The sequence below is a fragment of the Carassius auratus genome, chromosome 7 (genome assembly GCF_003368295.1).
Source record: "Carassius auratus strain Wakin chromosome 7, ASM336829v1, whole genome shotgun sequence".
Lineage (NCBI taxonomy): Eukaryota > Metazoa > Chordata > Actinopteri > Cypriniformes > Cyprinidae > Carassius > Carassius auratus.
This window is the reverse complement of record NC_039249.1, coordinates 30,295,845-30,310,164: the sequence shown is the minus strand read 5'-3', so window position 1 is coordinate 30,310,164 and position 14,320 is coordinate 30,295,845. Positions and strand designations below refer to the sequence as shown.

At 37.0% G+C, this 14,320-nt stretch overlaps 1 protein-coding gene across 1 annotated transcript; it reads left to right on the top strand.

Moving 5' to 3' along the window:
* Positions 1-4,674: 4,674 nt before the first annotated feature.
* LOC113106459 (lysine--tRNA ligase-like) lies at positions 4,675-14,303 on the top strand. The gene is made up of 14 exons (XM_026268395.1): positions 4,675-4,787; positions 7,645-7,786; positions 8,378-8,543; positions 9,153-9,246; positions 9,335-9,521; positions 10,691-10,816; positions 10,927-11,046; positions 11,128-11,290; positions 11,487-11,660; positions 11,831-11,916; positions 12,687-12,772; positions 12,871-12,997; positions 13,484-13,627; positions 13,738-14,303. The coding sequence occupies exons 1-14, from the start codon at positions 4,744-4,746 to the stop codon at positions 13,810-13,812; spliced, it is 1,734 nt and encodes a 577-aa protein (XP_026124180.1). The 5' UTR covers positions 4,675-4,743; the 3' UTR covers positions 13,813-14,303.
* The last annotated feature ends 17 nt before the right edge of the window (positions 14,304-14,320 follow it).

Sequence of the window (14,320 nt, the reverse complement as noted above, 5' to 3'; positions counted from 1 at the left end):
ATATGCCTCTAAAAAAAATTTTTATATTGGTTGACACATACATTAATTGGAAGTTGTGGCTTCTGATTTATACTTAAAAGCAGATAATTTGACTGGTCAGGAAACCAACACCCCTTATATAAAATATGTTCCAATAAATATACATGTATGCATCTCTTTAAATGTGACTAGAGAATACGCAATATTACTTTTCAATCTGTTTAATGCAATATACACTTCTGTTTAATTTTTGTGTAGCAGTTAACTTATTGCTTTATACAGTTAAGCGGTTAGAGCAACTGCCAGAAAAAATACAGCCTTTTCATATTCAGTCAGACTTTTTTAATCCTTCAACAAAGAGGAACTTAAACTGTTATGGTTCTATTGCTCATTAATACATGATAATTCCTAATGTGCCATGATTATGTGCACACTAGGTATTATATCAGTCTAACTGTGTGTCAGTTTGCTATAATGTGTCGTAAGGTTTGGAAACTTTCTGTAGGATGTGATGATAAAATATATGAGCTACTTCTGACATATTTGTGACAATTTAATACAAAAATAATATGTATGTATTTTGCTTTTGTTGGGGCATTTTTACTCTCACAGCTATTTTTTCTGTAAACGTGCTGCTATGAATTAATAAAAATAGGTTACAGAAAAATAACCCCAGGGTTGTTTTTTTCTTCTTTTTTTAATGCCACAACGTCATTTTAAAGTTAGGCTTAAATAAGTAATTGACCAGTTATAGTAATTACAATGGTAATACTGTATTATTTATCCTGTTTGCGATTAATGAAGAGAACTGCAGTAACGTTTTCTGATCAATAGAGGTCACTGCTCTCAGCCTTACAAAAAGACAGACGTTTTAAAACGTTTAACTATGCATTTTGTTTCAAACATACACATTACAAATTTTCCGAAAATATAGAAGCCGCCTTGTTTACTGTGGACAACATAAAGACAGGACCGTCGAAAGTAAAGTTATATAAATATACATCTGAGCACTAGGCCTGCTTCAAAAGACAAAACTTTAACTTAGGTTCAATTGAAAGCATATTTTTCACAGAATAAAATAAATGCTAATAAATATATTAAACACCTACATTCGCTACATTCCACATATTTAAGACAGTGGGAGGATGAAATACTAAAAAAAAAAAAAAAACTGATGCAACATGACAGAAAATGTCACTAGAAATTTGGTGAAACTGATGGCCCTATAATCACACACACACACACTCACACACACACACACACACACACACACTTAGTGCTGTCAACGATTAATCGCATCCAAAATAAATGTTGTTTACATAATATGTGTGTGTGTGTGCTGTGTTTATTATGAATATATAAATACACACACATACAGTATATTTTTTTAAAAATTACATGTCTATACATCTATATATTTATATTATTATTAAATATATACAAGCATGTGTTTGTATTTATATATCCATAATAAATATGTGTGTGTGTATTTTGGAGGGGTTAAATGCAGAGCACGAATCCTGAGTATGGGTCACCATACTTGGACTCTATGTCACCTCACTTTCACTTTCACGGAGTACATATAGTGGAGCACCAGCACCCCTCACTCAGACACGTTGACACGGTGGTTGCCTTCAATAAATTCAACCTCTGGGGGCTTTATTGAATTCCCCTTGTCATGTGATTCTTCACCGCGTTACACTGGTGGAGAATGCAGGCATAATCGGGAGGAGTAACCAACAAGCAAACCCCCCAGAACTGAGTTTACCCTGGTCTACGACCATCCCTCACCTTCGTTGATTTTCCCCCTTTCCTTTTGTGTTTCCTGCAGGCGGCTGCTCCTCCCCAGCCATGGAGGATTTACTAAAACATCTCACCGAGGTGAGCATCCACCAAAAGCAAATCATGGAGTATATGGTCTCCCGCCAGAGAGAATCAGAGCGAGAGATCGCCATGCTTCGTTCTGCCACTGCCCAAAGAGGTCCACTGCCCGATCCCCTTGTTCAGGCCATGCAGCTGCTGATCCTTTCACCCATTTGTGCGGCACAGTTGTTCCATGACTGGGAATATAAGGCCCAGTTGCCAGCCCGTGCCCAAGCAGCTGAACTAACACGTCTAGCACATCACTGGCTCCTCGCTGGGGACCGCTGCCCAGGTAGCAGAGCAAGTAGTGATAGATCACCTGTTTCGGGCCCTTCCTCGTCCACTTCGGCTGGCAGTAGGAATGCGGAACCCTCACACCGTCAGCGATCTTGTGGAGGCCATTGAGTTGGCGGCGGTGGCCCAACACCACAAGGCTGGGGAGCGAGCGCCACCTATCCCCGGAGGGTGAACCAGGAGCGACACACGCCGGAGGACATCTCGCGACCAGTAAGCAGGTTAAACCACAGGTTAAAATTTTAAGTTAATGAATGACCCTTCCAAGCCCTGCTGGATTCGGGCACCGCTGTCAGCCTCGTGGAGTCTACAGAGTTGCCCCCTCGGGTGGAATTCAGGGCTCTCTTGCCCATCACATGAGTACATGGAGACCCGCTAGTCATGTCACCATCTTGGCCGCCCCAAGGACCTGGCCCATCGAAGTGGGGATCGTGAGGGACCTCCCTGTCCCCGTACTGCTCGAGAGAGACCGGCTGCTCGACGCCACCACTCTGCCAAAACTGGAAGTTGACCCGAGGGCCTCGGCGGCGCCCTGCCTGGCTAGCCTCAGACAGCTCCAGAGATGGTGAGTCCCCCTTCCAAAATGCTAACCTCTACTTTGATGTGTTCCAACAGGTGAAGGGGGGATGATCGGTTAAAACATTGCTGGTCACAAGTAAGAGTGATCGAAGGGAAGGAAAACCAGCCGCCGCCTCATCCAGATCCTCATTTTGTCATCCAAAATGGCCTGCTTTACTGTGGCATGCAGCAAAGGGGGAAGGAAAAAAAACTGCTAGTTGTGCTCTGGACGAAGACCGAGATCGTGATGGAGTTGGCACACTCCCATCCGATGGCTGGCCACCTGTGGGAGCAAAACACCATACTACGGATCCGCGACCGCGTCCACTGGTCAGGCCTGGACGCTGAGATGAAGCGGTTTTGTCAAGCTTGTCCAACCTGCCAACAGACGTCACCACGGACACCTCCCCCAAGCCCGCTGATTCCCCTGCCTATCATCGAGGTGCCCTTCGAGAGTATAGGGATGGATGTGGTTGGCCCACTGCTGAAGTCCTCCCGGGGCCGCGAACACATCCTGGTGATAGTGGACTATGCCACTCGCTACTCGGAAGCTGTCCCCCTTCGAAAGGCCACATCCAAAGCCATCGCCAAGGACCTGTTCCTACTCTGTAGTCGAGTTGGCATCCCCAAGGAGATTTTGACCGACCAGTGCACCCTGTTCATGTCCCGGCTAATGGCTGACCTCTGTCGTCTCCTGAAGGTTAAACAGCTGAAGACCACAGTTTACCACCCCCAGACCGATGGGTTGGTTGAGCGATTCAGCCAAACATTGAAGCAGATGCTCCATCGTGTGGCCACAGACGACAAATGGGACTGGGACGAGATGTTACCATATGTCCTCTTTCGCATCAGAGAAGTCCCCCAGGCCTATTCTCTGATATATATATATATATATATATATATATATATATATATATATATATATATATATATATATATATATATATATACATATCAGAGAAAATGATGCAAGGCCAAGCACACACACACACATATATAATTTTATTGCATTTTGTATGAACCAAAATATATATGTGTGTGTGTGTGTGTGTGTGTGTGTGTGTGTGTGTGTGTGTGTGTGTGTGTGTGTGTGTGTATGTATGTATGTAAGAAGCACCGACAATTGAGTTTACCCTGGTCTACTACCATCCCTCACCTTCGTAAATTTTTTTGGGCAGTATGTATATATATATAATTTATATTGTTTTGTTTATATGCAAATATTTATTTAAAATAAACAAAGTTAATTGCTAGAAATAAGGAAATGATGCAAGGCCAAGCAACCGTACTTTTACATTGAAATGTGGTTAATCATTAGCGCGTTTATTGCTTCTGTGTGTAGTCTGTCTGTGTTTATAATTGTGTTTTATACAGAATACTATAACATTAAATTACACACACACACACACACACACATATATATATATATATATATATATATATATATATATATATACAATTTTATAGCATTCTGTATGAACCAAAATTTTTATATATATATATATATATATATATATATATATATATATATATATATATATATATATATATATATATATATATATATATATATATAGTATATATGTGTGTGTGTGTGTGTGTATGTGTATGTATATGTATATAAATATATATATATATATATATATATATATATATATATATATATGTGTGTGTGTGTATGTATATGTATATAAATATATATATATATATATATATATATATATATATGTGTGTGTGTGTGTGTGTATGTGTATGTATATGTATATAAATATATATATATATATATATATATATATATATATATATGTGTGTGTGTGTGTGTGTGTGTGTGTGTGTGTAATTTAATATATATATTATGGTTTTGTTTATATGCAAGTATTTATTAAAAATAAACTAAAAGTAAATTGCTAGAAAAAAAATGATGCAAGGTCAAGAAACGGCACTTTTACTTTGAAATGTGGTTAAACATTAGCGAGTTTATTACTGCTGTGTGTGGTGTGTCTGGCTTCACGGTCCGCGGCTGCTGCATTTGTCGGAAGAGCGGAGAAGATGGCAGACGGAGCTGGTGTGGATGGAGACAAACTCAGCAAAAAGTAAATATATTCATAGCATTACAGAGCTTAAACTGATTATGTACGAAATAACACTTAAGATAAGTATGTGGCTTATCGCGTCCGTTGTTAGACATAAGATTGATGAGGAATAATGCATGTAGCGTATTTTGATTCTTTACTTGATGGAACTTAAAGTGTTCGTGACGATACTTATCTCTTTCCAGAACCCTTGATAATAACTCCGTCTTTTTATGTGTGTAAATATGCAAAGGATCCAGGCGGTTGCACTCAAGTTGTCCAAATGACAACTTCATCGCCCATAATTCAGTGGCAGTCTTCTACAGAAAGGTGATGTTGGTTTATGAGGAGTCCGAGTTATTTCTTTGACCCTGTAAGAACCGTTAAAAAAAGAATGAGCAATTATTGTACGTCGTGACTGCGTAGACTTATCTTATTGTGACTTTTCTTCTATTAGGCTATTAAAGTTACTTTTTTTTCTTTCGGTATTTACTCGGGTCACTAAATGCTTTCATTATCAGTTCTCGGGTCATTAAAACTGACGCAAGAATACCTAGCATAACTTACTCCTCTTTGGATTTCTGCAATTTCTTTATGAGCCTATCACACAAAGAAATAAGAGTTTGCTTATTATGGCCGTGCAGAGACCTTTGGAGATCCAGGTTCTCAAAGTAAGAAGCACAGCTTTACATAGGGATGCGCTGCTTGCAGATAAGTTACGTGTTTCGAAACTAATGCTTCTGATATTAGAAAATGCCGTGACGCAGTTTTGATAAAGAAACACGGAACAGAAAATGTAAGTTTAAATTTTTTCTTAGTTTAAAGGGTAGGGTTGTTGTGCTTTTGTAAACACTACTGTTATTGTTGTAGAAAAAAAAATCTGTCTTTTTTGTTTTAATACAATTGTATTCTTATCCTGTTCTGAATTTCTTTCTCTCTCTCTCTTTTTTATTTATTTATTTATTTTATTTTTTAGTGATAATGATAAAACAGAATTTATAAGTATCATTAGGAGTAGGGTTGTGATGGTGAGGACACTTTCCCACCGGTGATTTGACGTGTGACAACCATAGACTGTATAAAAACATGTGTCAACGGGGTAAAACCGTTATCACTGTGGAGGCGTTCCCTCTTTTGTTCTTTTCTTTGCTTTTAGGTAGCATGGGCATTTTACTTTCACTTTCGAACTAGCGGCAGTTCAGCATCAATTGCTTGAATGCAACAATAAAATACAACGTCAAACTCACTTTAGCCTATATATAAAACATAGAAATTGTATTTACAAAACAAATAAAAATACTCCATGCTATAGGGCAGGTTATGCCTAATATAAAATAAATAATAGTAAATAATAAAATAACTTGCATAAAGTTTAAATGGGTATACAAAACTGGAAATAGGCTAAGTAAATGTAAATATATAAACAAATTAATAAGAAATGTAGCAAAACGAGTAAGAACACTTGGAGGCACCACATACACCTTGATGTCAAATAAAATAAATAAATGGCACACAGTTTAAATTAAAGTAAAAATCAGCAAACAATGTGGAACCAATGAGAAACGAATGATAAAAAAAAAAAAAAACTTCCAAAATCACCTTCAATAAATGACACAAGTCAACAGGCTTTTCAAAATCCAAAATATTGCCAAACAGGTGCTTTTGCATTTAGTTTTGAAACTAAATCATCTGTCAACGTCTTGTCTGTCTCACCTCAGTCTTGCAGCCGCATTCAGTTTTTAATTGTAATTTCTGTTCTTTTACTGAACTAAATGATTTTTATTACTATAAAAGATCAAAATGATGCTGGGGGTCTGTGCTGCAGTTGGCAATTGACGTAACCGGTGTTGCATATTACTGTCAGCATTGTCTATCGCACCAAGTCTAATTCGGAGGATGAGAAAATCAGTATAAGCCTGTTTTACCAGTGTTGTGATAACAATTTTAATGCACTGTACATTTTTTTAATAAATACTTTAATAATAGTTTAACATATTAATAGTTTTAGTCATATAACATAAAAAAACAAGATCCCTAGACGCTTTTTAAACTTTTCCCAATCAAACTGTAAGAATGAACGAGAACAGTCACCTTTGTTTATATTGCTGTTTATAGAACAGCGTTAGCTGCATTTTTGATATTTAATAAATATTTAATTTTAATAAAATTCATCCAACACACTTTATTCAGGCTTCTAGATAAATATCTAGATTTAAATTCAAAAGACAGTATCGATAGTCTTTGCATAACCTGACATTTTATTCGTATTCAAAATGAAGAGAATATGAAAATTAATATCGGGAGTGTTGAACACTTCATGCAGTGTATGTTTCATTCATACTCAAAGCCGGAGGGCGCTCTCATGTAGAAAGTCCTAAACAGACTCATAGAAGTTATGAAACGTGAAGACAATAAACATACGATTGCGAAAATATATGGTTCTGAAAAACCAGTAAAAACAATGATACCAAAATATATTTATAATAATGAATAGTAATAGTACCATAGGATCCCCATACAGTACCGTCTGTAAAGTACGTCTTGCTAAGGGTGCAATGACTCTGACCCTGATATTTCTTGATTTATCAAATAGGACGTTTGCATCATGTTGACTCTGGTCAGAATATGCAGGCTGCAAGCGTTCAGGCTGCAGACGTTTGCTTTTCCCAGCTCACAAAACCTGCCTTTGTTTATTGAAGGAAGTCGCTGGAGAAGTGGCAAAAGTTTATTGGTGTTTCTATTTCATGTGAAAAGCGACCAACCTTTTGTCAATAAAAAATGAAGCTTGCTAAAGGCTTCCACAGCTAGATGTGCAACACCAATGCCTGTGTAGTATTTCGAAGCACGGTGACTGATTTTCTTTCTTATTTGTCCTCAGTGAGCTGAAAAGGCGCATGAAAGCTGAGAAGAAAGCAGCTGAGAAGGAAGCCAAGGTCAAAGAACAGCAGGACCAAAAGGAGACCAATGACAAGTCAGAGCAAAATGCATGTGAGGCTGATGAGGAAACCTTGGACCCGAATGTACGTTGAGTATTGATTATAGAAGTCACATTTCTGGCACATGAATTCAGAATTATACATAATTGTAACTAGGGCTGGGCATCGTTTGAATTTGATCAATTCTGACTCTATCCAAATTCCAATTTCAATTCCGATTTGGTATAAAAAAGCCAAACATTTAGATATCAAACATATTTAATCAGATTTAATTTTTTTTTGTGTGTGTGTTTTTTTTTTTTGTAAATGTATGATAAAATCTGAGGTTGTAGTTCTCTCGCAATGCTGCAGAATAAATATTAGATACATAAAATCTCGAATGGAATGATTCAATGACGCACTCAAGATTTACTTGTTTCATTAGTGGATGAATCCGTGTTCTTGAATGAATCTCTTGAATGAATGATACAAAGACAAATACATTTTTAACAGACCCTTTTTCGCCCAAAAATAAAAAAATGCACACACAGGAATTGATAGGTGGAATAAAAATTTTAATTTTACAACAAGTATCTGATTCCTGACTTTAAGTATCCGATTTTGGAATTGGATTTGATGTTCGATTCCAAACCCTAATTGTAACAGTTTCTTCTTCCCTTTCTGTTTTCAATGCAGCAATACTTCAAGATTCGTACACAAGCCATTCAGGCCTTGAAGGGAACCGCTGAAGACCCATACCCTCACAAATTCAACGTGGACTTGTCGCTCACAGAGTTCATTGACCGTTATAACAACCTTCAGCCAGGGGACCACTTGACAGATGTCATCCTCAATGTATCAGGTAAATGTTTTCTACTTGTCTTTTAAGTAATTATGCACTGAGCTGAACTAAGCAAAACACAAAACTGAAATTAATGTTACATTTGGGAAACTGAACTTCGCATGCATCATAGTATCGAGTTAATGATGTAAATGTATGTTTACGTGACATTTGACATGTTTTTATTGATGTCTTTCCATGCTTAAACACTCTGTGATTACATAGTAAAGCAGAAGTTAGTGAAGAGGAAGTGATGATTGGTTTACGTGTACTGCTGCTTGAATTGTGACACATTAAAGAGCATCAAAATTACATTTATTCATTTTGTGATAAAACTGACAAAGCTGACACTTAGTAAAGTAAAAAGTAAAAAAAGACAAAAATCTTGTTGTGCTTTATATTGAAAGCCAAATGCGCTACAAATAACTTTTAGTTGAGTTTTGCCCATGCAACAACAGAACATGGCATAGACTAAATGAGCAATGTAAACCTGTTTCTGTCAATGATTTTATGATTTTTATCCACTTAAAAATGTGATAAATCAACAAAAGGAGACTTTTTTAAACATACATTTAAAGTCAGTTTGATGCTTTTCTAATTTTGTACCTTTGCATTTTGCTTGATCGAAAGGTCGTATCCACGCCAAGAGGGCTTCAGGTGTCAAGCTGCTGTTCTATGACCTGCGAGGAGAGGGAGTCAAGCTGCAGGTCATGGCCAACTCCAGGTCTGATTTACACTCTGCTCCATCACGTTTCAGTCAGGTTTTTGTCTTGTCACAGTAACATAACCAGTAGTTATTCTGCGGTTCTTAGGAACTACAAATCAGAAGAAGATTTTTTGCACATCAACAACAAATTGAGGCGTGGGGACATCATTGGGGTCCGGGGGAACCCTGGCAAGACTAAGAAGGGCGAGCTGAGCATTATCCCGATCGAGATGACTCTGTTGTCTCCATGCCTTCATATGCTTCCCCACCTTCACTTTGGCCTGAAAGACAAGGTAAAGTTTAGTTGTTGAAACACCTTGGAAATAAATTTTTCGTAAGCATCCTCTTTGACTGTTATTTAAACATTAGTGTCGGTACAGAAGCACTTCCAAACACAAATACAGCAATTGCTGCCAGTCTCTTGTGAAAAAACAGTACACTTTAGCATACTTAAAAAAAACAGTTACTTATTATGGAAAAATACTTTATAAAAATATACTTAAGTGCAGATTGAATGCAATGTTTTTGACCTCATAATTACATTCTAGTTGCAATTAATTGAAATTGTTTTATAGTTTACATTTGTATTATTTTTGATTGACTGAATTTAGAGTGCTCCCTTTGACCATCTTAAGTTGGATTTAAGAATGTCTTCATATGTAATTTCTAGTGCTTTCAAACGATTAATCGCGATTAATCGCATCCAAAAAATCAGCATTTTTTTTATTTTTTTTATTTTTTATATATACTGTATGTGTGTGTATTTATATATACATAATAAATATACACAGTACACACTCATAAATTATGTCAACAAAAATTTAATTTTGGATGCGATTAATCGCGATTAATTGTTTGACAGCAGTAGAAACATGGTTGAAGGGTTCTGCTGAATGCACAGACAAGAATTTATGGGAAACTTAAATATACTTTCATGTAATTTCTATATATATATTCATGTAATTTTTCTATATTGAAATATATTTGTAATTACTCATTTGCATCGAAGCTGCAAGAACTAAGTGAACACAGAAAGTGAGTGTAAGTTCAAATAAGTACTGTTTTAAAGTATGACAAAAGAATAAGACATGATTTAAAATGCACTTTAAACTTTCAATTTTAATTTATTCCAGTGTGAACTTTTTTAGAAATGTACTAAGTTATGAAAGTGGCCTTTTATTTCATTAAGATTGCATTATATGCAAGTACAGTTTTTATAGTACACTACAAGTGCACATCAAGCACACAAAGGAATCAATATATAATATTTAGCATTTTTATGAATAGTGCTCTATGCAACATTGACTTACACAGCATTTACAGATTGTAACAGTTCTCAGTAGATGCTTCAGTGCCCATTAATACATTTATCTGATGTGCTATTCAATGTAGTCAAGTTATTCTTCATTCGTAAAGTTGCATGTACTGATCTACATGATAAACTTGGTCATTGTTCCTTCAGGAAACCAGATTCCGCCAGCGATATCTGGACCTGATTCTTAATGACTTTGTGAGACAGAAGTTTGTGACCCGCGCCAAGATCATCACCTTTCTCCGTAAATTTCTGGACGATCTTGGGTTTCTTGAGGTAAGGATGTTTATTTCTGAAAAGAAAAGCACGTTTAGGTTGCCTGCTGCCGAGAGGTTCTTCAGTTCCTTCAAGTTTTAATGGTTGCCATTTGTGAATGTGTTTAACAGATCGAAACACCAATGATGAACCTCATACCCGGTGGTGCTGTAGCAAAACCATTTATTACCCACCACAATGAGCTCAACATGAAACTCTACATGAGAATTGCTCCTGAGCTTTACCATAAGGTAAATGTGTCACTGCAGGAGGAGTTCAGTATTGAAATTCTTATTATATTGCAAAATATCTAACCTATATCGATGTTTCAGATGTTGGTAGTCGGAGGATTTGACCGTGTGTATGAAATCGGGCGTCAGTTCCGTAATGAAGGCATCGATCTCACCCACAACCCAGAATTCACCACATGCGAGTTCTATATGGCTTACGCCGACTATCACGACCTGATGGAAATCACAGAGAAGCTGCTCTCAGGTTTGTTAAAGCATTGTTCTGCTCATTTGGTGCTCTGGAACGTCTTCATCCTTTAACTAACCTTTTAACATGATATTTTGACATTAACAGTAATTTGCACCACTATGATTTTGTAAAAAATTTTTTGTAAATCTGTATATTCTTAAAACTGTGTGTCTGAGAACACCAAGTGAAGTTTCTTTTGTTGCTTTCACAGGAATGGTGAAGCACATCACTGGAGGTTATAAGGTGACGTATCATCCTGATGGTCCGGAAGGACAAGCCTGTGAAATAGACTTCACTCCTCCCTTCAGACGCATCAGCATGACTCAAGACCTGGAGAAGGAATTGGGGGTGAAGTTCCCAGCTCCTGACACCTACGACAGTGATGGTGAGGGTTACATGAACTAGGCATAGAGAACATCTGAACCACCTGGTTTCTACAAAGTTTGAGTAGTTACAAGTAAAAATGTATTGACACATCCTAACATAGGTGCTGGGGCTTTACTGTATTGTTAGAATGATTAAAGCTCATTATTTATTTATTTTTGTTGTTTACAGAAACACGCAAGTTCTTAGATGACCTTTGTGTTCAGAAAGAAATTGAATGCCCTCCTCCCAGGACGACTGCCCGTCTTCTGGACAAGGTATGAAGTACTGGACAATGTAATAAACTACTTAAACCAGTCAAAATTACCGTATTTTCCGGACTATAAGTCAAACTTTTTTTTATAGTTTGGCTGGTCCTGCGACTTATAGTCAGATGTGACTTATCAAAATTATTTTGACATGAACCGAGAGAAATGAACCAAGAGAAAACTTTACCGTCTCCAGACGCGAGAGGGCGCTCTATGCTGCTCAGTTCTCCTGTAGTCTACACTGAAGACATAGAGCGCCCTCTCGCGGCTGTAGACTGTAATGTTTTCTCTTGGTTCTTGGTTCTAAATAAATGCGACTTATAGTCCAGTGCGACTTATATATGCTTTTTTTTCCTCGTCATGGTGTATTTTTGGACTGATGCTACTTATACTCAGGTGCGGCTTATAGTTTGGTAAAAAAGTGGACACATATTATTAGTACAGAAATCTGCATTAAAGCGCAGAAAGCTTGTGAAAAAGTTTTTTTTTCACTTCGATTTGTACTTTGGAACATTCCTTTGAAAATTCTTCTCATTAAATGACTTTTCAAGAAAGCTGCCCTAGAAGCGTGTTTGGCCACACAAAGCACGCTAACAGAGCAGTTTAATTATATGCAATATTTGTTTTTGACTCTCAAAAATATACACTCAAGACACTTTTTTCTCCCTTTTTTTTTTTTTTTTTTTTTTTTTTTTACAAATCCTTTGTACTTTTCATATTCTTTGTGTTCGTCATCGTACACCCATTTTAAACTGATTTTAGCACATTATTGTTGACAGTTAGTGGGAGACTTCCTGGAGGTGAAGTGCATCAATCCAACTTTCATCTGTGATCATCCACAGATCATGAGTCCTCTGGCAAAATGGTATGGGCCTAACTTCTATTTATGACTTTTTACTCTAGTTTATGGTTAAATCACAAATGATCTAAAACATGATGTGTTTACTGATGTCTCCACCCCAGGCACAGATCCCAGAAAGGTCTAACTGAGCGATTTGAACTGTTTGTGATGAAGAAGGAGATCTGCAACGCCTACACAGAGTTGAACGATCCCATCAGACAACGAGAACTGTTTGAGCAGCAGGCTAAGGTGAAGATAAACTATTGAATGCATAATTTTCTGTGTTAATCTTTCACAAATGTAGATTTTTAGGGAACTAGCTTAGTTTTCTTATTTTGTCTAAAGAAACTAACTTTTTCTGCTGGTCCTATGAAACAAAAATTCTAGAGGATGGAATAAATTGATCAAAACTGAGAGTAAAGTATTTTAAGCATTTATAATAAGAAATCATGTGGAAATCAATGCAGACCAGAATAATAATGCTGAAAATACACAGGAATAAATTTTATTATAAAAAAAAAAAAAAGCCAAATTACTGTTTTTAATAAATCAATTTTTAATAAGGTTTTTAAATAAATCAATAAGCATAAGATTTATTTTAATAACTTTTTTATGCTAGTAAATCTTTGTTTGGTTTGTAATCTCATTCGAGATAGCTGCTCTGTTAAAACGGCTTGGCTTTCTTTACTAAGAAAGTATCCTCTGTTTGAATGAGTGTTCTATCTGTGTCCACAGGACAGGGCAGAGGGGGACGATGAGGCAATGTTTATAGACGAAACCTTCTGCACTGCCTTAGAGTACGGCCTTCCACCCACGGCAGGATGGGGCATGGGCATCGACCGCCTCACAATGTTCCTCACAGACTCCAACAACATCAAGGTACGACCCACCGCAGCCCCCTTTTCGGAGTTTGAAACATTGTGTGTTAATCTCATTCTGTGAATACTTTGATATTAAAACTGCGTCTGACTTCTTGTGCTTTACTTTAGGAGGTACTTCTCTTCCCAGCCATGAAACCTGAAGAAAATAAACCAGCTCCACCTGCAGAGGGCACATCAGTGTAACGCCGTCGCTGACTTTCTAATATGAATGAAACACCACACCTGTGGATATCTTCCATCTCTGGATTTCCTGATTCACTCTGAACTGTCAAAGTTATTCTCCCTTTTGAGGGTTATAGCCTAAATATTTAGGACCTATGCACTGTCCATACTGAAGGGAAATATTTCAGCATATCTTTTAACGACCAGCTCACAGTTTTATGGGGAATAGGAACCCTGGTGTCCTTTCTTTGTTACCCATTGTCAATTTTCTGGATTTTTGTGGCCTGGGGTTGATTAAATATGTTTCTAAACTATGTTTGGATGTTTTATGATCTTCTGTCCAACTGTGGTTTTTTAACGGGCTTAATGGCTGTTCAATTGAATCATTAAATAATTATTTGGACCAGCCAAATGGTTTGTGGGTTTTGTTTCCATATTGCATCTTGTGCTTTTTGTTCAAATAAGAGACATTCCCTTACAAAAAAATACAAATAAAGCACTCTTATGTTAAATTAATGGTATGAGTCTT